A 24,592-nucleotide genomic window follows, 5' to 3' on the forward strand; every position below is an offset into this window, starting at 1 on the left:
TTTCACGTAGCGCACCTCCTATCAGTGCTGACATGGTTATGATTTGCCAACCAAGTGGGGAGGATTTATACAGAAATCGAAAATCTGTTATAAATGCCGCTCGTGTACACAATAGCCTCGATGATAAATCAGCCATCTTTTGTTCGATGAATCGTCTAAGCCACGCACTCGCCTGGACTTTTTTGTATCGTCCGCGGCTGCACTTACCAGACTTTTTTTTTCCGGGTACCTCTTTTTACCCATTAAGAAATTCAACAGGAATTAATAAAGCTTAGAATGACCTAAGTACCCCAAACTTGGGCTGAAGCGCGCTGAAGATCCCTGCAACATAAAAGGCAGTAAAAATGTACTAAATATACTTTAGGTGTATTTTGTTTTTGCATACTTATGTGCATTTTGAACGTACGGCAGGTCTTTGGAGTATTCCCCAGCAGGTGTGAAGTTCAAAACCAGGCAACTGTAAGTCACTGGAAAATGTAAAATAAAAAACACATTTCTACAACTATTTTTTTACTCAAATAAAAAGCCTCACTAAAAGCAACACGAACGAAATAACTGTATAAATACATTTCCAGCATAAGCAATCATCAGTCAACCATTTATATTGTAACATCCGAATCAGAAAAGGCGTATATAAAACACAAAATAAAGAGATTTTGAATGTTTCGAGGGCTTTTTTGAAATCATTCATTCGTTTAGGTATGGGGGGGATTGACTGATTGAAAGTGTTTATATTGTTATAATCTGACAAGGTTTTCGCCAATTACTCTGTCTTCTTGGGGCGCATGTGCGCGGATAATAAGATTATTTGAAAATGTTAGTTCGAGCGAATATTGACACTACAGGATAGTGATCGACTTCCGGATTTTCGAGAAGATAATCACATATAAACAAAATCCATGGGCAGCTTATTATGTGTTCGTCCCCTTCTGTGATCCTGAGTCTCGGGTTTTATTACCAGAAAAAGTTGAATCTTCCCATCTTTCTACGCTGCTCAGAATATTTTCTTTTCTTTGCTGCCAATTATGGTGATGTAACATTTAGCGTCTTATGCTTTCCATAAATAGCTCATCTTGTTTTACCTTATTTAGCTTGGGCTTTTTTTTTATTTCGTGCTCGGGTTCCTAACTATGTTAGCAGACTCCAACTTCGATCGCACCAGGAATTATTACGCTTGAAATTTAACGGGACACTCCCCGTGATGCTTTTCTTGAGTTTTTGACGACGAATACGTAATTTTGGAAATGGTAATGAATAGCAGTTTTGAATGTGCTAAGAGAAGCGAAAATAGCATGATATAGTTACACCCAAAATATTTGTATTTCGGGCGTTATTTAAATAATAAATGATATCCAATGCCGTATTTTTTTTTATGCACAAGTCAACGGTCTTTGCGGACTTGAGATGGATTTCCTGCGCGCTTGGTGAAATGTTCATGCATAAAAAATAGAAATTAAGTCATATATGGTCAGCTACGGTAGAGATTGCCTTAAACAGAATTTAATCACCCCCGCAAAGCTGCGTGTTGCAATGTTTGGTTGTAGTTTTACTGGAGAAAAGGAAACGTTAATTGTAATCTTCGGTGTCCGAGGTGCTTGGGTTGTGTAGGTCAAGTTCTGGTAAACAAAAAGGATATTGAAGTAAACTTCAGCGCAGTCAACGGTGAGGTCAACTGCTTTGCAGGTATGAACTGCCTGCAAAGCAGTTGCAGGCACTCCATGCCTGCACCCTTTGCTTTCTCTTTTCTTTTTGTTTTATTGGATTCCGCTACCCGACCTACGGCCACAGTTGGTGCATTCGATGGTGTCGGGGATATCAGCGTGTTTTGCGTGATGATATTAATAAGACAAACAGCGGCTGACTATTCAGTCGAAGTGATGCAGGAATAACCACATGTTTGCTTGTTTTTCGAAGGTCAGAAGCAAAGGACCCGAGCTCTTGCGATGCGTCCATTGCGCGACTCTGGTGGCGCATGGCGGCAAACGTAATAGTGCTCCTTGGCGAATCGAACAGTAAAGGCCTGCTCCCACATGCAGCGCAGCGCTACAAGTTCAGCGCTGACCCCGCGCTAGGCGCGTGCTGACGGGAGCGTTCACCAGCTTTGTATCGCTCCGTCGAAACGGTTGCTCATGGTAGCAATAAGTAGCTGATGACACATCAGCAACGCTATATCAGCGCCACACTGCATGTGAGAACCGTCCTTAAGGCTCACACCTGTCAAGTTCGGTTTAAAAGGCTAGTTACACCTTTTCTTCCAAGCTCACAAAAAGAAAAAAAATAATAAAAGAAAACTTGTGAATCGACATTTACAAGTTCCTTTTGTGACTCGTCATGGTTCAATGTGGGCACACGACAACATTCTCTTTAAGAGAGATAAATTATCGTAAAAAGAGTTTTTTTTTACTTGCATCAATAAAAGGTTGGGACCGCTCCCTTGGATGGGATAATAAGTGGTCAAAAGAACAAGAATATGAGCCTCACAGTTGCTTGGCCTTACAAATCTAAGACGTGCGAAAAAAATATGTATGTTACGTTTTTTTTAGAAGATACCTTCTAGCTCACGTGAACTTCGTGAATACCATATTTCAAAATAAAAATATGTTGCTTTTTCTTGCTTAGCTTCCTTCACTTCGAAGTTACGATAAATTCAATAAACGTCTATGGCATTTGTATGTTACTCTTTTATCCGTATGAAAGGTAATGGCTACTCAAAGTTTTTTTCCTCTCTTATTGTTTCTTGATATTTTCTTTCTTTGCTGTTGCGTTTTTCAAAGAATATTTATATAACTTATTTTTTGCACCGCTCTGTCTCTAGAAGAGCGCTGGGGACCAGACGAGCTGCCGGTACAGTTTTGTGCCATATGCATATATTCGTATATGTATATACCGGACATTTTTGCGAGGACTTACAAACATCCCTAAAAATAGGGTGTTCGAGAAGATAAAAAAACTTTTCGGGAACAAACTGCAAACCACGGCGGACGATTGCAAAGGGCATTCTAATCGGCAAAATTATTTATTTTTTAATTGGGAAAATAAACAGATGGTTCCAATTGGAAATGTTTTGAGTGTCGTCGAAATCCCCTATATCGAACAACTGTAGAACGACTAGAAGGACTGGAGAAGCGCGAAGGGACGCTACATGTACCACTCGTGCAGCAAGCGCAAGTACGGCCTTGCGACTTCGAAAATTTACTGTTATGGGAATTTTCGATGACGCTCAGCAAGTTTCTAACAGGAACCATATGTTTATTTGCCCTCATTCAACAGCTAATTATCTCATTTTAGGTAATTATTTAAATTATTATTATTTTTTTTGCAATTTTTTGGATCCGCCAAAACTGGCAGTTTGTTCCCGAAAAGAATTTCTCTTTTCTCAACCACACGATTTTCAGAATATTTGTAAATATTCGCAGAAGCAACGGGTATACATGCTGTGAATAGAGTTATTTTTATTATTATTATTATTATTATATTAAGAAATAGGTCCCAGCGTTAGCGAAAGAAAAAATGGGATTTCTATATTTATAGAAATCCCTTTTTTTAGATAAATAGTTCTAGATAGACCTATCTATCTCATTGGGGCTATAGCAGAATTTAGCAATACACCGATAAACCGACAATACAACAAACTATCAAAAAATCGCAACGAGATCAAATTAGATAAAAATAACCATCCCCCGCCCACCCACCCCCCTTTCCCTCACACACAAATAAAGAAAAAAAAACAGATAGATAATCGATGGGCCCCGAAAAAGAAGAACTGTGATTGGTGTTCCGAGGTCATCGCAAGGCGGCATACGGGCACGAGGTCCTGAGTACGTGCGTCTCGATAAACAAGACCTTCTGCCAGACGAAACCTATGACTTCAAGGGAGAGCGAGGCGGACCCGTCCAAACACAAGACGGACCACTCCGGTCGTGACGTAAACAATCAGCACTGATCATAATTGGCGCCCCTCTTTCCTTTTGTTTAACGCCTACGGGTATCTACGATTGAGGCCACTTACAGGGGTTAGTAATTCGGATAGTCACTCCAGTTATTGCCTCAGTCGCCGAGGCACACGTCCCTCGCAATTGGTGATGTCTCCAAAAGTGTAGCAAGAACGTCTTCACTTCATTATTCCAGATTTTGTGACGTCACAGAGCCGACATTTCTAGAGAGATTGTGACCCTGTCCATGTGTGAAATTAATACTACCGTTTTATTTCAATGTGTCGAAAATGCCGTCATAATATATGCAGAATCGCGTTTTACAAGGGACGCCGATAACATATACTCCAGTTTCAGCCTTCCACGCTGTGCCAGGGGTCGCCACGTCCTCGTTCTGGACCGTTAAAGGGGTAGTCCGTCGTTTTTTTCATGCCCCCCGATTCGCCTCAAACTTGCCTCACCGCACAAGTAGGCACTAGTCAACAACTTGGTGAAATATTTCGAAGAAATAAAAAAAATTCGTGCAGTTATTAAATTTTTAAGTTACGTGTTTGAAGTCAGTTCCAACCAGCGGACCTTAGTTGGCAACAATGTTAGTCGCACGGGAAGTGACGTCGTTGTTGGGTATCCCCGCCATTGCTTCTGCGCCCGCCCGCTTCGATCTCGAGGTGCTACCGTGAACGTATGGTAGGCAAAATCGCGACTCAGTTACCGTACCCATAGAATGGGTGGCGGAAGCTGGTGCTGTGCCGTTGACTGCACGAACAGCAGCAAAAATTCTCCAAACGTGTCCTTTCATAGCTTTCCGAAGGATGGCGTCCTGCGCGAGCAGTGGCTCCGAGCTGTACGGCGTAAAGCATGGAGCCCGACGGCTGCAACTCGAGTGTGCTCCGAACACTTTGAAGCCGAGTGTTTTGAGGTGACAAGCCTGCTCAAGTTGGACTTCGGCCTTGGCCGTGGGTATCGTAAGCTGAAGCCTGGTGCCGTGCCCACAGTATTCAAGTACAATGAGCCCCGACGACCCCGCATCGAAAGAGGCGCGCTGGCGAAGAGAAGAAGAACAGAGGTTTGTTTTGGGTTTCCTTTCATTCACGTGACCGCTCGAGAAACGATCTCGCTTTTCTCACGCAGCTGTCGTTTCCTTTCTACGAAATGGCGTGGATTCGAGGAGAGTTGAAACTGTCCGTGTATTTGCATGTCATATGTATTGTGCTGGGCGAGTTGAGTGCCAGCGATTGGACCGGAAAACAAGAGAGAAGTTCGAAGCGTCACTCAATGCGGCGGCCCTTGATGCGCCTCGTTGATCGACCTCACATCTCTCGGGGGCTCGTGGATTGTTGTCAGCGTTGTTACGTATTTATTTAATTATTATGGGGGGGGGGGGGGGGGGGGGCGGGCGAGGCGAGCGAGCGAGTGAATGAATTTAGACAGGGTTTCGGTTATTATCGAGGCACCCGTGCCCCCATCGAAGGCGGAGGGAAATGGGGCCTTGCACGCCACCCAGGTTTGTGCAAATCATTAATCATTATATTATTAATATTAAATACGATGAGGTAGAAGGGAAAGATAAAGAAGGCGAAAATAGTGAATTGCTTTCCGTCTGCTCGTGCGTAGGCTTCTCCATGATATCCGCTCGCGGAGGAGCTTTTTACAGACTCGTGTCCGGTCATCGTCTGTCCCACTTGGGGAGCGTCCGTTGGGGGCGTGCCGCATGCATTAGGTGACATTCCCATAGATGAGAAATGTATTTCTGTGTACCTGTTGCATCACGTAGCTAGTGGCATGGTTAAAAAAAATATAAAGAAATAATGCACAGCTTGCCTATGGAACTGCTACACAGTAATTGCTTCGTCCTTTTAGATGGTGTCTCCTTCATTGTTAGGAATGGTGTCGCCACACTTATTAATATTATGAGAGGTCCTTGCGGTAGTTCCTTGATTTTTTAAAACATCTCTCTGTTGCCACATATCTTTACTTTGTTTTCTGCGAGGTAAAATACTATTTGAGTCTGAGGAAGAGAAATGCAAATTTGTTAAGAAGCAAGAGATGATTGCTAACAATCACATTCTGCGTGAGTTCAATGGCCCTTTGAAGAGACTGCATGAATCAGTTTGCTATTGCATTTAGCTGTGATTTACTAGTGGTGCCCATAGGTGGTGCTTCTTTTCTGTAAACATTTCGAAGAAAAAACATACCTGAGTAAAAAGTACAGAAATAAAAAAAATTGTTTTTTTTTTTCTTTTATATAAGGCACCCGTCTGCTAACAACAGGAGCCTGACTGCTCTCATAGCCGACAGATGGTTGAAACAGCCTACAAAGTGTGTCCACCCATACGGAGCTGAAAGCAATACCCAAAAGAACCCCGACACACTATGTTCCTTATTCGTTTCATGTCCGTTCAATTCGCTAAAACATTATGCTGGCCCACAAACACCAAAAAGCAAGCGCTGTTTTTGGCTCATCGAGCTTGTCCACTCTCTTTAACACGACCACTTCCGCCCGCCAGACTTATGTAATTAGCAGACAGATGCTTGACATAGGTGAAAAGCATTCTAATTGTTTTACTTTTCACTGGGGTAAGTTTGTCCTTCAAACATTTGATAGGAAACAGTGTGCACATCTTTTGACCTGCATAGCAGAGTAGCTTAAGATGGCAGTGTAATTCTTTGACTTCTGTTATCTATGACGGGATGTCATGTGACATTATTACGTCCCGTTATGTGACGTGGTTACTTGGTCGTGTAACAAAGTGACGTGACGACGTTATGTACTTGACATCATTTGCCAGGTGATGTCATTGCATTACATGGTGTGTTACATGAATATCAGCAGGTAACACATGTAACATTTCAGCATTTTCCTGTTAGTCCCCTTCTACTTTGTACATGTCTTCATGCTATTTGTGTTTTTTAAAGAATGCAGTATAGTACAGAACATGGTAGGCTGGTAATGAAAGTATTCTGTCTCAGTCTAAATCATGCATTATCGAACACAGCTGGTGCAGGATGCAATGAGTGGTGCTGAGCCTGGACCATCTGACCAAGGAGCTTCTCCGGTTCCGGTCACAGATGAAGACAGTGAGGGCTCGAACGTGGAACACTCACAATCAGTGAGTGCTGATGTTGGCTGCCAAGCCAATATTCCCCTGGGGACGAACAAGAAGATGACCCAGACAGCCTTCAGGTGCAGAAGCATTGGTACGTAAAAAAGCCAATCATTAGATTGCTTTCCTTCCTTTGGAATTTGCTTTGCTTATTCTTTTATTGTGAAATAAAAAATTCAACTGTGTAGCCCAACTCCTGACATGGCACAACTTAACCTAACCTAATGGCACAGTTCACTCCTCACATGATAGTTGCAGGGAACTGGCATTACTTGTTTTAAACATTTGTGACTGCCTGATTGGTAGCCAAGCGTGAAGACATTGTGTGCGCTTTTTGTGGTCGTATATAATGCGGCAGCTTTGTGGAATGCTTCACGAGACAAAAGATGCATTATGTTAATGGACATTATGCAAGAGATGCCTCGGTTGAGGACATATGATTCACACCGTTTACCTAGGACTTTTTAGTCTCCACCGTAATGTCGATAAAACACTTCTGCCAACATGTTCTCAGGTGCAGCATATTGTTCAAAAACATGTGCCTGGTTTTCCTTCCAGGTAATTTAGTGCTCCTTATCTAACATCACTTTTCTATCCAATCTTCATGATTCTTGGTTAATTTAAGCCAAGAGTGTAGAAACTTGAGGGCTTGTCTGCAATCTATTTGGTCTCTTACATCCTACCTATGTAATGCTTCCGTGCCTATCTCATTGCTTTTGTTTTACATACCCCAATTCCCTTTTTGGCTACGTTCTAACACTGCATGCAGCACCTCTTTGGAAATAAGAAAGGTGATCTTTTATTGAAACCTTGGTTTGGACTAGTTGGTCTACGGTAGGTATAAAGTTTAAAAGCGCAAACAGACGGGGACAACAGGAAATAACACAAACGACAGCCTCCCATCCCTGCCGTTTCTGTTATTTCTTATTGTCCCTGTCTGTTTGTGCTTTTAAACCTTATGCTTTTTTATGTCTGCAGCACCCTTATGGTGGCCTACCCTTCCTTACCAAGAAGTGAGTCACATGCTTAGCTAACAATATATGTATGCAGTTCTTTGGTTGAAACGAAAAGCAGCACAGGATGTTGCACATGGTCTGAAATCATTTTTCTTTTGAACGAGTCTATCAGTTCTGATATTCATCTGTTGGCAATATAAAATCTTGTTTGAAGTGCTGGAATATACCCATGCAGATCTTATTGTGCTTTAACTTAAAACTGCATGTTTGTTATCAGTAGCATATCTTCCAGCGTTGCGATTGATGCCAGCCACACATTTGCTTCAAGCATGTTAAAATGCACTTCTTTTTAGGCACTCAGACACAGCAATCGATTTGCCATGTGGGTAGCCAGACCGACAGCACAGCAGGCACACAAGGGCCACCTTTACAAGCTTCAACCGTGTATCATCCTGATGAACCTGGCGATCACGCCGACGGGTATGCATTGCACATTGTGGTATTTACGGTGCTGAACGTTGAGACCTCCTAGCTTGGACACATATGGCACTATACCAGAATGTGAAATCTTTTTAGCAGACAGGTTTTCAAGGAATATCTCTGCCTAGGTAAAATGCCGTCGTTATTAAAATGTTTTAGCAGATGCCGAGAAACAAGGGTGAGGCTTTCAATTTCAGTCAAGTGCTACATGAGGACTGACTTCCTAAAACCAGCGTCGCAGCTGAGAGTGGGGGAAAAAAAGCAGTCAAGACTAGTGCATGAGTGGAGTGAAACGCTAACTCGAGACTCAATGAACTGTGTGCCCCAGGCTTGGTTAGCTGGCTCTGTTTCACCTTTTCTCAGCAAAGACCGTTCAGGTATCATCCTAGGATACAACTTTCATCATGCAAAAGACGATGTAAGGCCACTTACAATACCTTGCAAATTAGATATCATTGCCTAGCTAATGTTTTTAAGCAATTTTCAGTGTTGCCATTCTGGAACTGACACTTCCAGCTACTTGTTGAGCATTTCTTGATGACAGACATTGTTGTAAGGGGGTACATTGCATCATCTGCATTGTGACGGACTCCGTAGCACTGCTTTCTTGTTGTTACTGGTGTTCCAATCTCAAACAACAATGCTAAAAGTACCTGATGGTTCATGTGTCTCACGTACAGTTAGTACTATTTAGAAAGGTCATTGCGAGGAAAAAATAAATGTGGCATGTCTTACACAAAGTAATCAGTTAGGCAAGCGTTCACCATCTCGTGCTCTCTCCTGTTGCCTAATTCCGCTAGCGCTCCCTGTCTGCCCTATTGCTGGTACATATGTACTTGCACCACAAAATGTTCCAATTTGGGAGGACTCCTTGCAGCTTTGAAAGAGGGACATTTATATATCTTCAGTTATGCAGAAAGCTTGACTTACTTTAATACATTTTCAGGGACGACACGGATGATGAGGCAGTCACAGCACTAAGTGGTGATGGAGACACGTGAGTATTCGCGACTCCAACGAAATCGTCGCCGCGTAGCGGCAGCGCCGAGAAGCTCAGGAAAGGAGGTCGTTTCGACTCTGTCGTCTGCTATCGCTGCTTGGTTCTCGTAGGCAGCATAGAAACAAACATTGTTTCCAGTAATTATTTTTATAATTCCGCCATATCATTCCTACGCACTGACTATAAGAAGGTTTCTACCGTCGAAAAATCGCTTTGCTTTGAAATGTAACACTGATTTTACGCTGCAGTGCAGGAATTTGTGGTGGTCCGCGTGCTGAACGACGAAAACGACCTCTTTTCGTCCGCCATTTTGCCTGAGCAGCGCGCAGTCTATAGTTTGCTGGATTTCCTAATATATATATATATATATAGTAAAGATGTTCTTTCTTCGAGATTGCGCATGGACCCGACGACGGAAGCAGCTGATTGTCACTCGCGCCGTCCCCCTCGTCTTCTTTCAAAATGTCCCCTGCCCGAGCCCGCACGAGCGTCGCCAGTTCACATACACAAAGGCACACGTGCACACGCAAACACGCAAAGAAAAGAAAATGAAACTCGGTCCTGTTCCCGCGTCCATTCACGGTGATGGCGGAGCCGATTTTCACACCTCCCGACTAAGTATATTTTTTAGACCCGAAATGTCAAAAATAATATATAACATCTAAACTCAAACGCGTCCGCATATCCGTCACACCTTACACAGAGTTTGTGACTCAACCCGTCAGAATCCAAACTATAAAAAAAAATAAACTTACACCAATACGCAAATCATATGCTAGTAAACTGATTCTTACTGTGCCCACCAAGGCTCCAAAGGAATGACAAAGCTCGTGCCGAGACTAGCGCAGCATCTAGGCTCCTAGCCTTGGTCTCTTTGCTGACAGGTTATTCAAGCCATCCAGATTTCGACGGGGCTTGAATCGGACGAAGTATGGCTGGTTCCTGAACATCGCCGCGCAAGAGCGACGACAGTCTATATTCTGTCCTGATTTGCGAATCAGGAATGATCCTCGCAGGCGGTCGCCGTTGTCGACGTCTTCTGCACTCGCAGCTCTGTCACACGTGGCCGGCTGGCAGGTGATCGAGCCTTCATCGGCGTTTCTAGCTATATTCTGGGACGGCTTGATCTTGAAGACGGCGTCTTCGTGGCTGTCCCCGCTTTCCCTGAGATTTTCACCGGCCCGCTGTGACGTCAGCCGCCCTGACAACATGTCCGGCTTCTTGTCGACACCCACATGCTTCTCGTGGTCATCATCAGCTTGCCAGAACGTCTGCCACAAAAGCAAGATACTAAGTTCGTCGTCGTCGTCCACGTTCTCCCCGCCGTCGTCCACGGCTCGCCAAAACGCCTGCCGACCAGGCGGTAAGTTCAGTCCTTCATCGTCATCCACTTTCTCGCCGTTGTCGTCCTCGGCTTGCCGGAACGTTCGTCTCCCAAAACATACTCTCGGATCTTCCTTGCAACTGACGCCCATGTTCTCAACATGGTCGTCATTGGATTGCCGGAACTTGCGCAACCCAGGTAAGATGTCGGGACCGGCCTCGACGTTGTCGAAGTTCACACATCTGTCGTCCTCAGATCGCCGGGATGCTTGCTGCCGAGGAAAAGGGTACGGCATTTCGTCGTCGACGTTCCCCTGCTCGTCGTCGTCATCCTCGGCTCGCTGGGACGTTTCCCAGGCACGCGAGACATTCAGCTCATTTCTATCGTCAACGTCAGCCCGCGCAGACACGCAGCTGCGATTGTTCTTTGACGACCGCTTCGTATCGTCGGCCTGTAACACAATCTGAGGTGCCTCGCGGACCGATGAGTCTGGTCTCTTCTGACCTTGGTGGTCCAACTTGTTACCGTCGGTCTTGCCCACATCGGTCGTCGCCTTGTCGGGCTCACGGCTGGAGTCTTCCTCCACAGTTACATTCTCGGCATCTACTCCTTTCTTGTGGAATAGAAGATCTCCGTCTGGTGTCTTCTTCCGGGGACATTCGCGGGAAAGGTGCTTTAATTCCTTGCATTTAAAGCACTTCACCCGAGAATTTTTAGGTATGATGCCCTGCCTTGGGCTCTTGTGTTTTTCCTTGAGAGAAGTGGTGGTTTCAACAAAGGGCCTCCAGACTTCAGCTTCCGACAGTCCGATCTCTAACAAGACCCGTTCTTTGACCGCATCATACCCACTTCTCTCACCCACGTTTAGCCTATTCACTAGTGCACGCATGCTCTCCGTGAAATAAGGTCGCACAAGATATCCTCTAAGCCGTTGAGGGACTATATACCTCTCGAAAACATTCTCCAAGGTGTCAAACCAGCTTGGTACTAACGTATCGGACGACGGCATGGGAGTCAGTACTTCCTTCATCAATCTGGAAAAGCTTAAAGCTTCATTTCGGAGTTCGAACTCCATGCCGCCTTCACTGGCTCACGTTCGGTTCCCTGAGCGTAGATGTTCTAGCTCTAGCTCGAGACGTATTAGCCGTTCTTTCTCCTTCACTAGTTCTATCTCCTTTTTGATTAAGCTGTCTGATCGGATTCCTCCGTTCCCCTCCCTTTGTGTCTGTGTGTTTGCCACTATTCCACTCGAAGGTGACGATTCACCTGGCCCGTCAACATCCCTATTCTGACCCCTATTCTGCTCTGGCGTTAGAACCGGCATCCGCCGCTCTGCGCTGTCTGTATCCATGGCGGGCACACGTCAAAGAATCACGTTACCGCAAGGTCAACGATTGCCGCTGGATCACAGACGCAGCCCGCTGCTCAGAATAGTCGGGCACGAAAATGATGTCCGAGCTGGAGATTCAGGCGTTCCTCGCTGGAGTGGGACGGCATCTGGTCCGAGGTAGCTCTGTCGCCACGAAGTAGCTCGGTGGTCCCGCCTTCAAGGAGCTCGGTGGTCCAGTCTTCTCTTTAGAAGGCTCCACCAAAGCCGCGTCAAGTCCCTGTCCGCCGATTCCGTTGTGAAGAACACGCCGCCGGGGTCTGCTGACGCAATCCTGTCGACTGCACCAGTAAAGATGTTCTTTCTTTGAGATTGCGCCGGGACCCGACGACGGAGGCAGCTGATGGTCGCTGACGGAAGAGTAAAGCAGACAGGACTCCGCGGATAGGGGGAAGAAAAAAAACACGTCTATTTACAAGCGAAGCCAATTTCCGAATCCTTGTAGAAGGTTCTCCACGCGCTGTCCCCCTCGTCTTCTTTCAAAATGTCCCCTGCCCGAGCCCGCACGAGCGTTGCCAGTTCACCCACACACAAAGGCACACGTGCAAACGCAAACACGCAAAGAAAAGAAAATGAAACTCGGTCCTGTTCCCGCGTCCATTCACGGTGATGGCGGGGCCGATTCTCACACATATATATATATATAAGATGTCCAAACCTTGTTTACTCCTTTTTTTGGCTTTTACTCCTCTGCCTGAAATTAGTGCAAGAAATCAACTGGAGCAAAAGAAGCTACATGTCTGTTTACAGACAGAACAAATATGAGTTGATGCCCTGTGAGGAAGTTGGGGATGCCCACATATAAATGTTTGGTCTGTTTTGCTCCAATCGGCTAGAAGTATGTTCTGTTTTAAAGTTTGCTGTTTAAATTTAAGCTTCAGGCATTTTGTGAACATGGGAGCTCCACAGAAAGCTCATGGGTATGTTTCACCTGGACCAAATCCCAGATTCAGAATTCAGTTTCTAAAATATTGTTAGCTGAAAGAAGAAAAGAAAAAACATTCTTGGCCTGCTCTGAACTGCTGGCTTTCTAAAACTCGAGGATTTATAAAGGCCTCCTGAAGTTTTCTTTTTTTCTTTTTTTTTTTTTTTTTTTATTAGTGATTTTGAAGATGTAAAGGTTAAATTGTTGCTTGGTACATCAAGCAATCATTTTTTTTTTTTTCTGGCTGATTCTTAGGTGGTGTTGTACCTTTGAAATGGTTATTATTAAAGAGAATATTGAAGTCTTTATGCATGCTCAATTACGCAAAATGCTTTCTACGCATGCAGGGAGGCCTGGAAAGACCCACCATACTGCCGTGATGAGAGCGACATGGATGATTCTGATGACGAGTAAGCTATCCTTTGATGTCCCAAGTTTAAACAAGACAGCAATGTGATGCATGGTCTGGAAGCAATTTATAAAAACAATTTGCATAACCCGATTTTTAGCAAATCGTCGGAGGATTTCCACTCCTAAAGCTGCATAGCGCACTGGTTAGTCTATGCTGAACCTCCTTAGCAGATTTGTAGTAGACCTAAGTAAGTTTTTGTGTTGGCTTCTGATAGCAATTGGAAGCACGTGGTACAAAAATAAGTAGAAAGTGAGCTTCATACCCTGCATTAACATTGTATGAAAGTATTCCGATGCCGGTAATAGTTGGGATTATTCTAGGTTTGCATAGCTTGCTGATTAAGTAGAAATATATCTGGTCTAAATGCTTTCTATGCATATGTACAAAGAAAAAAAAAAGATGTGGCAATCTGGTACTTTTTAAAAATGAATACCCCTATGATGAGGCAGAACTGCATCAGGCCAAACTGACCGATCAGTTGAAAGCTGTTCATACTTAGTACTTTTATTGTAAGCTACTTCTAACATTTTGCACCCGCTTTCTTAGCAACCTGATATAATTCATATTTTTTTCCTTTATTACTCTAGGACCGATGCATCCACCGAGCAACCAAAGCCCGAGAGGTTCTACGAAAAGAAGTTCCTGGTTTTTGAGTCGAACCTGAGGGAACTCCTGGACAGGTGCCTGATCTGCGGCACACCACAGTGCACGGCTAAACTGTCCTTCGTGGGGACAATGGTTCGAGCTGACATCACATGTCCCAAGTCCCACGTCTGCACTTGGCGCAGTCAGCCTGTCCTCCACAGAAAGCCAATGGGGAACCTCGCTGTGTGTTCTGCTACCCTGTTCTCGGGAAGTAGTCCCGCAAAGGTGCTGCGACTATTTTCCTTCCTTGGAATGGAGTCAGTGAAGAAGTCGCAGTATTTCAAGATCCAGCGATGCTACATGCTTCCTGCAGTATCTGAGGTTAGGGTAGCTTGGAATGTGCAACAGTAAACAGGACTTGACTTGCATATCCTCGTTTTTTCATAGGTCTGGTTCCATGAGCAAGCAACCATCCTGGATGAGCTTCGAGGAAGAAAGCTCTGCCTCGCGGGAGACGGGAGGGCCGACACACCAGGCCATTGTGCAGACTTTGGCACATACACTCTGCTCGAGACATCTGTTAATCGTATTTTGCACACGGAGCTTGTGAAGGTAGGTCATTATAAAATGAAGAGTGCTACATTTGTAGAGAGAGTTTGTGTCTCTTATCTACAAATCTAACAGAGATCCAGGCTTGAGGTTGAAGAGCAACTAAAGCTAAGGACAGTAAATGACCCTGCAAAGGACTAGACTGATTTGCAAGCTTGGATGCTCTTCAATACAATAATATTAGCACTGTAAACAGTATTTCACTATATTTATACCCTAGCTCCCCCTTGGTGACAGTGAGACGGTACATATAGACCTGACCTGATACGTTGAAAAATATTTTACAGTCCACTGAAGTCTCTTCGAGTAATCGAATGGAGACCGAGGGGATGGAACGGTCCCTTAACTTCCTGTGCGCCCAAGATATGACGGTGGACACCTTGGTGACTGACAGACACTCGGAGGGCAAGGCTTCTCTGAAAAGGAACCACCCAGGCATCAAGCACCGGTTCGATGTGTGGCACGTTGCCAAAGGTACTATGCATGTTCAGTGATTCTCAGTAGAGTAGATTGTTGGGCTAGTTGGTTTTGGAACTTGGAATACATTTTAGCGCTCAAAAACAGGGACAAAAGAACGAGAAACAGACAGCACAGTGCGCTACTAACAACTGATTTTATTACATGAAACCGACACTTTTATACCATCCGAGTTTCTAATTTCGCCCCATCACTAGCCAACCCGATGCCAGGCCGCGTCATTGAGGAACTCGCGCTCCTTGTCCAGTATATCAATCGAGGCCACGCTGACACATGCTGCACCATTCTTCTTAATCTCATCTGCCTCGACTATCTCCCTCACAGTCTTTTCCTTGTGATGTGCCAGAATCTTGCTCTCGGAAAAAAAGAGCAAGATTCTTGTGCCTTTGTGTGCCCTTGTTTTTCGAGAGCAAGATTCTGGCACGTCACAAGGAAAAGACTGTGAGGGAGATAGTCGAGGCAGATGAGATTAAGAAGAATGGTGCAGCATGTGTCAGCGTGGCCTCGATTGATATACTGGACAAGGAGCGCGAGTTCCTCAATGACGCGGCCTGGTATCGGGTTGGCTAGTGATGGGGCGAAATCAGAAACTCGGATGGTATAAAAGTGTCGGTTTCATGTAATAAAATCAGTTGTTAGTAGCGCACTGTGCTGTCTGTTTCTCGTTCTTTTGTTCCTGTTTTTGAGCGCTAAAATGTATTCCAGTGATTCTCAATTGCTAACGTATGACTAGTCATGATGTATCAACTCCTGGCCTAGAGTTGCTGGTCTTTTAAAATTTTCTGAATCCAAGTTGTGCCAAAAGCAGGCCCGATTACCTCTTTTAATTATCTGAGCAACCGTGTTTACTCAAAACCATACACTGTGTTGATAAACAGTTCAGATTAGTGTTGTCATCTGCTGAAAGGATGTAAAACACTGCAGGAAGGCTTTGTTGCAGTTGAGCAAGTTTGAGGTACATGTGTCGCATAAGTGTTGTAATACTATATTTCCCTGTGCCACACTATAGCAGTTATGCTTGGCATGAGTTCTCCTAAGACCCCCTTTGAAATTTAATTGAAATAAGGTACATGGGGGATGGTGCATAATCTATGACATGGTGGGCAGTGGAATGCTGAAAACATGATTGTAAAAACATAATACTTGTACATGATAAGTATGAACATATTGCAGAGACCGTGCTAATTTCGCTGCAGTTTCCTGATAGTTTTGGCCTGGAAACTCCCTCGATATTCATCCTAAGAACTTCCTTCTTCTACAGGTGCAAACTTAATCCTTCGTGCTGATACGTACAAAGTGCGACGCAGTTAGGGCAAACAAGCCACCACCATCAGTTCTTACTGTTTTACTTTGTCAAATGATCTGCTATAATCAAAACTACTTAATGGAGGAAAGGGCTCATGTGATGCTACAAGGAGATAAAACATGGAATCCCACAATTTATTCGCCGAGCACAGCGCAAAAAAGTGCCGATGCTGTGTTTGTGTTAACTGTGTCGCGATGTGTAGAACCATCTATGAGTGTAGTTGAGGCACACCTAGTTGTATACTGTGTATGATACTGTGAAAATTTCAGCACTCTTGCAGTTCCAGCATTGGACGAGGTGTGGTTTATTGTGCTGAGGGTTATACACCCCGGACATGCAGGCGAGGAGAAATTGTGGGGAAACTAGAGTACATTTTGTGCCCTTGTAGATGGGAGAATAAGCACATGTGCTGTCAGGAGTAAAAGAAACAGACAATGGTGAAAAACTTTACTAAGCTTGATAATGATAAATGCCACTACATTATACTAAAAATCAATCTGTTAAATAATAAATCTTGTCCTCACGGCCAGACTGTATCTGTCATGGTTCATGTCACCATTAGCCCAAGTTCTTGCATTACCTGGCAGATAAGCCTCCAGACCAGAACCATCCAAAGATTGCAGTTCTGTCATCATATACTTTTCTTACATTACTTTTTAGGTGTAAACAAGAAAATCGTGGCGGCGGCTCGATCCAAACAGCACAACGTTCTCCTGAAGTGGAGTAAGACTATTGTCCGTCACCTTCACTGGTGTGCTAGTACCAGTGATGGCGACGGCAAGCTGGTCCTGGCCAAGTGGACCTCCCTGATCCGCCACATCATCAATGTGCACCGGCATCCTGACCCCCTTCATCCAGCCTGTGAGCACGGCAACGTGCCAGATCGTCTCTGGCTCGAAGAAGGTAAGTTTCACCTAGTAAGTAAAGTAGCTTGTACCTTGCTTCTACTTTCTGTCAGGAGCAGGGATTTGTACTTTGTTTGAAGTATACTTTTTTCTAGTAATCATTTTCCAAACAAAATATGCTTGACTACCAGGTACACTTATAAAATTTTGTGTAGCTAAGTCAACCTCACAAAAGCAAATCTTCATTAACTCTGAAAAATACTAGGAGGAAGTAAGCATATTCATTCTAGATGTACAAGCATAGGCATGGGCAACCGGGGGGAGAGAGACCTTGAAAAGATACAGAAAAAAAATATATACATATGGAACATTATACAAAAAGAAACAACAAAGTATTGAACAACCTTGGCCAAACAGTGGCCACACCAAAGCATGATCTTAGTTACTTATTTATTATGAATGACACTGCCAGTGGTGGCACTGCTGTGCCATTTGCACCAAACTGTGACACAACGAAAACCCTGCTACATGCTCGTCTAAAGGTTGTATTTGTGTACAGTTTGTGCCATCTTTGTGCCAAAAGAGAGCTGTTCTCAAAAAGAAAACTGAAAGTATCTGGCACGTGGCATTCTTGGCAATGCCACTGAAAATTAAGAATGTAAAGTTGTTTTTTTCAAATGCCTAAGTACTATGTGCGGAGAGTAGGGCTGCACAAATATTCAAATTATCAAATACTAGTTTTAAATTATACGCTATTTGATATTAGCTTCAAAATTAACTGCAATATCCATACTTTTCAAAGTGTTGATCGCGGCGGGTTAGCCCCCTTGAGTGTGCTTCTCCTCAACCACCGATGCACTGCGAAGAAGCAATATTCGCTGAGCTGACACTGCAATCTTGTAACTCGCTTCACCGCAGTGCAGCTGCGTACTTGGGCAAAAAAACACCATCAAGTGGTATAACCACTGATTTCCACTATAGGGGGCTGTATGGCGGATAGCTGCTCTCCGAGCCTGGCGCACGTGAAGCCACCAGAAGTTCAATGCTTGTCCCAGTAGCCTTGCGTGTGCTGGGCTTCCTAGTGCAGCTGGACAATATTTCAGTCCATGCTTTTTTGATTGGGTTTTAATACTCCCGTTCTGGATTAAATCCCAAAAATGAGGCATTTGACTGTGGGACACACGCACACTTGATCAACTAGAATCTCAAAATTTTCACATTGAATGGTTTGCCAGGAGACTTCTCGGGTCCGCATGCGCTGTTACTTCACAACAAGCAGTCTGTTTGCTTCGCTGTTCGATTCAGCACTCGGAAGAGTTAGAAAGCCTGTCAAGGGCGCTTACTTCCAGTGGTTTCATACCATACCTGTCTGCTCAATGTGCCGTCCAGCCCCCTATATCATATATGGGAGATCAGTGGGTATGAAGCATGTGCGTGCCTGATGTAATAAAAAAAAAAGAAATTGTTATTGGTGATACAGTCGCCGACCGATTTTGCGGACTTCGTGAGAACTGAACAAACGTCCGATAAATAAAGCAGTCCGAAAAATCCTCAGGTCACAAACGTTGGCTTTATTGAGCCTAGGCGGACTTGAAAAAGTCATGAAGGCTACCTTGTTTCATGTTCCGCCTGCGGGAGATCACGTCCGCTTGCATCCGCGCCAGCGTCATATACGAAGACGGCGAGAACGTGCTCCACACTTTACAAATGGCGACTGGCTTTGGTTGGAGATGGAAAATCAATGGAACAAAGAAACGAAAACGATGATGATGATGCGGAGCAAAAAAAATACTATAGGACGCCTAGCAGCTGATTCGGCAGCTCTAGAATAGTGCTCTGCCAAACCTATCCAAATCCACTTAAAACATCAAGCCAAGCCCACGGTCAAGCCAGCGAAAAATCCAAAATGACAGCCCTTTGGCGGCCGCCGCTCGCATTTTAGTCCGGAAAATTTAACTTTAGGGCCGCAAACTGTCCGCAAAACTGGTTGTTAATATGTACTATTTCAATCGGGTAAGTAACGGTTCCCCGTTGATGTCCGGAATAACAAGCAAGTCTGTAATTTTGGCGTCCGATAATTCCGTCGGCGACTGTATTTATATTGCAGTAAACAATTGTCCAAAATTCAACTGTGGCTTTTATGCAAGGGTTATGATAGGCAGCAATGTTTTAACAACCTGTGTTCATTACTTGTGCTTGTTTTGTTCTCATAATTGAAGAAAATATCTTCAAATAGCAAGAAGAACTTATAAGTGCTTTCAATGAGGTATGACGAGGCTCCCTTATAGGTTTAATTTTATGTTAACTCTGTCATTTACTTCCCATCCTAATGTTGGCATTGGACTGTCAGTCTATAAATATATCAAGATATAGCCAAAGTCTATAAATATACCCAGATTAAATTTAACAGAGCTCATAAGTGGGCAATTAGAAGCTTGGGAACAACCTTTGCGAGTTCAGCTGAATTTTTGTTCAAGCATGGCGTAACAGTAGTGAAAGGCATGGAGAAAGGTGCAGCAACTATGTAATATTCAATTAAAAAATATCTGGCCAAAGCTACTATTACCTTTAAATTTGCTTCAAACCCAAAATCCATTATTTGCACATGCCTAATAAAGAGTTGTCATTTTTCTGTGCGAACGGTGCTCATATCGATCGCATAAATAGTTAGCGCTACTCGTTGTGATCAGTTAGAGCAGCTGGTTGAATATGAGCGAGGTCAGCATGAGACACATTCAACGCAAGAGTGTCCTTTTGATGTCGAACTCTATACAATTACCTAACCGTGATACAAACCCTACAAGCAGTCCGTGTGCTGCTTGTCCTAAATTTCAACAATAACCAGCGTGCTTTGACACGAGCCGAGCAGGCTTTTATTTTTGTTCTTGAAGATGCTCACATATTATTCACAGCAAAAATAATGCCTAGATTGGGTTTGTGTGTATACAAAGAAAAAATTAAGGATACAACATGATTACAAAAGATGTTGACTGTGAAAAGCGAGAATTTAGCAGTTAGATTGGTTGTGCGAGTTAGCATGTTTCTGCTTAAATTTGAGTTAGGGAACTTCGAAAGCTGAGAACCACGCTCCAACAATAAAACGTGATTGGAATGCTGACATAGAAGCCAATGTTTATGTTCACAAGGTTTGTTCCAAAAGCTTCCAGTGCAGAGATGAGCCCAGCAGAGCCTAGCACAATACTTCATGCAACAATGTGATACTATAGGCAACGTTCGTGCATTTGACCACCATAGTAACAATTCGCTTGAAATAAATGAGGACGAGACGCCATGAGGTGTCCTATTATATTGAAAGGAACAGTTTGTTACCACATTGTGTGGTACCAAACATTTTCATAGGCAATGGTAACCATTAACCGATTCCGCCAACGAAAAGAACACAGAATTATTAGATGGTCGTATGGCTTCGCAACCTCAGTCAGGGTGAGTCATAGATGCGTGCAAGAGTGTCATTGTCCAACTGATGCGAATATCAAAGCCGGTAAAAATGCTGTGATGTTCGTTTCCACTTGGACTTCCCCAAGAAAGTGGCCTCCCAATTGTCGGGCTGTGTGTGCTTCATAATACTCTAGTTGGTGTAGCACTCCAATAAAATAAGACACAATATGCAGATTTCATAGGAGTATAGTGACCACCGTAGGGTATACTTATTGAATATAACTTTGGAATTACTTCAAGTAAACTTGTAGTTTACTTGAAGTATCTTCTAGATGTCTACATTTTCCAATGCTGGGTCTGCTTGACCGCTTCTTGGTATACTTCATAACACAGTTTTGTTTATAAACTTGCCCAGGCACAGAGACATTCAGGAAGCTTGAAGCCATCCTGATGGCACCCAACCTGCTGAGGGACATACCCTTCCTGTCCCCAAAGGAACAGACGTTCGGGCTGGAATCGTTTCATGCAGTTTTGATACACTTTGCTCCAAAGTCCAGCAAGTTCCAGTATGACGGAATGCTCGCACGGTGAGAAAAATTGAACTAGACAATGAAATTGAAAGTGCATGGTACAGTTTTAATGTCATTAATTTTATGAGCACCCCAGGATAACCATTCAAATATGTACACATCATCATTGCAGCACCTACATCGCAGCCCTGCACTACAATCAAAATGCAGGCAGGGACGTGCTCCTTGATGAGGATGGGAGCCCCAAGTTCTACCAGAGATGCTCGAAGGCACAGAAGCGGTGGACACTTGCACCTGTCAAAGAAAGCGTGACATATGGTAAGCCTCACAATATTCAGCACATAACATTTATAATGCTCGGGTCACAAACAGAATTATTCAATACGGAAGTTGTTCTGTTCTGTACGGAGCGAAGGAAAGCTAATCTGAAATGTTTTGGCTGTGAGTTTAGAGGAGAGGAAAAAGAATGTCTATACATGGAGAAAGCAAAGTACAGGTGGTAATAATTCTTCACTCTATTTGTACTTTGCAGACTATGTGCGGAAGCTGTGCGACGCTGTGCTGGAGTGCGTGAACAGGTGGCCCACTTATGCGATCGCCGGAAAAGCTACGTACCGGGTGTCGCACGACACACTCAGCAGCAAATGTGGTCCCAAACCATCGATGGGTGAAGCAGTTGCAAGGCATCGGTCACGTTTTTCTACATGAAATGTCAAAGCAGCTGCGCGGTTGCTGTTGACAGCAGTGAACACTGAACAGACAGCCTGCTATCATCATCAAGGACGCCATCAAGCCATGAGCATGGGCTCGCGTGTTTTGCGACTTATATGACAGATGCATTTGACAATCTGGATCACAGACTTCTGTAATACCCCAGGCGTTGCAACCTTTTTGAGAGCTACTTGTCTTAACGTGAGAACTTGGTGTGTGTGTCTAATTGCCTATTGAACCCTTTCTTCGTTTTGTCAGGCGTCCCAGTGTGAAGCAACCTCAGCCCTTTGCTGTTTTTTTAGCTTTCTAAATTACCTTGCCTTGTGTGTGAAATACTCAAAAATGTGGTTATTTGCCTATGGCATAAATTATATTGACTGACAAATACTGTGTTTATCTACAGCATGATGTATGCTTTACTTTTTTTTGTGGTCGTCTAATGGTATTGTAATGAACGAATCAAAAACAGTTATTTGTCTCAGCAGGAAACGTGACATTTTGCAATTTTGCTATGTTTTAGACAATACTGTTAGCCGTGTGTCTCTGATTAGAGCTTTGGGTGTTTATTTAGATACCAAATTTTCTTTTAATCATCAAGTTACAAATATTGTCATTGCTCAGTGTGTTTGGTTCATTATGCATATATCGAGCGATTTTAAGAATGCACCTTGTTTTCCAGCATTCTTTCGTTCTCTTGTTCGAAGCCGCCTTGATTTTTCTCTAGTTTGAAACAGCATTGCAGACTAACTCTTGTGTTATTGAGCGAGTACAAGAAAATTTCTCTTTTATGGCCGCTACTTGCAATCCAAGGTATTTTATAACTATGAGAGATTATGTTAGCTGATTGACTTACACTCTTTGTGTAATAGACGAATGATGCGGGATTTGATGTCCCTGCATAAGGTCATTAATGGGATTCTAAACAGTGTATATCTGCGTGTTGTGCAAAGGTCTAGCTGTGTGCGATCATTGTTTTATCCTTTCCGTTTACACAACACTGACCCCATTATCCGTCTGCAACTGGTTCTTAACAAATTTGAATCTGAGATAAATTTGATATTGATATTTTTGGATGCAAGCATACATTTAGAAAGTGCATTGATATGTGTTTCGTTTCGACTTGTCAACATCTGTTTTGGAGATGTGAATTCCTATCGTTTCGATGTAGTGCACCTCTAAACAGGCATAGAACTGTTTGTGTGGCACTGAAAATAAAGCAATCAGTCAACAAGCACCCATCTTTTATTTGTTTGCAATAAAGTCTACGTTATCACAAAAAACGTCAATTATTTTGGTAATTGACGCTAATTATCATGAACATTGCTATTTTAAAAAAAGAATTGTGGATTCTGCAATTTCAGAAAAACAATTGGGAAGGGTAGATCACACACATGATGCATGCCACGATGCAGAATACAGGGCATTCCAGTGCCGATTGTTTCCACTAAATAATTCCAAAACCTGCTGCTTGCAAAATTCGCAAAATATCTGCTAACTAGCGTAAATACTCGTTTTAGTGTACTTCAGCTGGCCATCAGCTGAATAGGCATGTCTGGTGTACAGATGCACCCGGAGCAACTTGTTTTCTATACTGTCAATGGCTTACTCTGCATTTTGGTTCTGTAATGCTGTGAGAATAGTGCCCTGAAGACTTGCTTTTGTTCACTTTTAGGAAGTGCATGTTCGGGTAATGTGGCATAAATGGATGAACAGGGATCAGGAGCTCCGGAAGTACATCTGATCTGGGGGGGGGGCAACTTTTGTGGGCTCCTGTCGCATCGTGTAGTTCACCTCTCTCTCTCTCTCTTATATATATATATATATCAATGACCACTGACGAAGCGCAGTGTAGAGAAATGAAGGCTGCAGTCTGATAGAATTTTTGGAGTCTCGAACGTGGTGTAGCCTGGTGTAGGCACTCTCCACACACGGTTTGTCTAAAGCGTCGGATTAGCCTGTGGTGCCTCGTCGCTTATGGAGTGCAGCTTCAACATGCAACAGCCTCACGCCCTCATGGGCGGTGGGGGTTGAGAAGAGAGGGGGCGGTCGGACCAGAAAAAAATCCCCCGAAAGGGTTCTTGTTTCACTTACCTACGCACACATGACTTATTCGGTTGATGGGAAAGCTTCCTGAATGCACCAAAGCACGCAAGCTGTCAGCCTCTGGAAATTTATTTCTCCCAGGAAGCCCCACACCCACCACACGGAGAGCCTGTAGACTGTATACCTGAGTCGTACGAAATAACGTAATTAGCAAATAAATTCAAGCATATTTTGGTTTATCTTGCCATTGCACCTGGTGTTTCCTGCATGTGTGCCACATCACGAACATATGACAGCTTCTCCTACAACGATGTCAAAGCTACTGGCGCGAGCGAGAGTACTGGTATCGCGGTTTATCTCGCGCAAATGGGACGCTAGGCAGACTCACGCGGTCGCATCACTAGATTTGGTAGCGCTGCACACTAGCGTTTCATAACAAGTGCGTGTTGGAATGTGCGGGGGGATAAACTAGCGACACCAGGCTCCTAGGAAATAGACGTGCTCGAGCGTAAATCTCGCATTCGTGCTGTGAAGGTTATACGAACGTGCTCACAGCTTCAAGAAGTG

At 43.8% G+C, this 24,592-nt stretch overlaps 1 protein-coding gene across 1 annotated transcript; it reads left to right on the top strand.

Moving 5' to 3' along the window:
- The first annotated feature begins 4,382 nt into the window (after window positions 1-4,382).
- On the top strand, window positions 4,383-23,056 carry LOC121835606. The gene is made up of 12 exons (XM_042290040.1): window positions 4,383-4,998; window positions 6,929-7,130; window positions 8,346-8,472; window positions 9,419-9,469; window positions 13,456-13,518; window positions 14,108-14,486; window positions 14,553-14,717; window positions 15,002-15,188; window positions 17,158-17,400; window positions 21,157-21,328; window positions 21,444-21,589; window positions 21,804-23,056. The coding sequence occupies exons 1-12, from the start codon at window positions 4,657-4,659 to the stop codon at window positions 21,977-21,979; spliced, it is 2,253 nt and encodes a 750-aa protein (XP_042145974.1). The 5' UTR covers window positions 4,383-4,656; the 3' UTR covers window positions 21,980-23,056.
- Window positions 23,057-24,592: the final 1,536 nt, after the last annotated feature.

The sequence above is a fragment of the Ixodes scapularis genome, unplaced genomic scaffold (assembly GCF_016920785.2).
Source record: "Ixodes scapularis isolate PalLabHiFi unplaced genomic scaffold, ASM1692078v2 PGA_scaffold15__6_contigs__length_5221840, whole genome shotgun sequence".
Taxonomy (NCBI): domain Eukaryota; kingdom Metazoa; phylum Arthropoda; class Arachnida; order Ixodida; family Ixodidae; genus Ixodes; species Ixodes scapularis.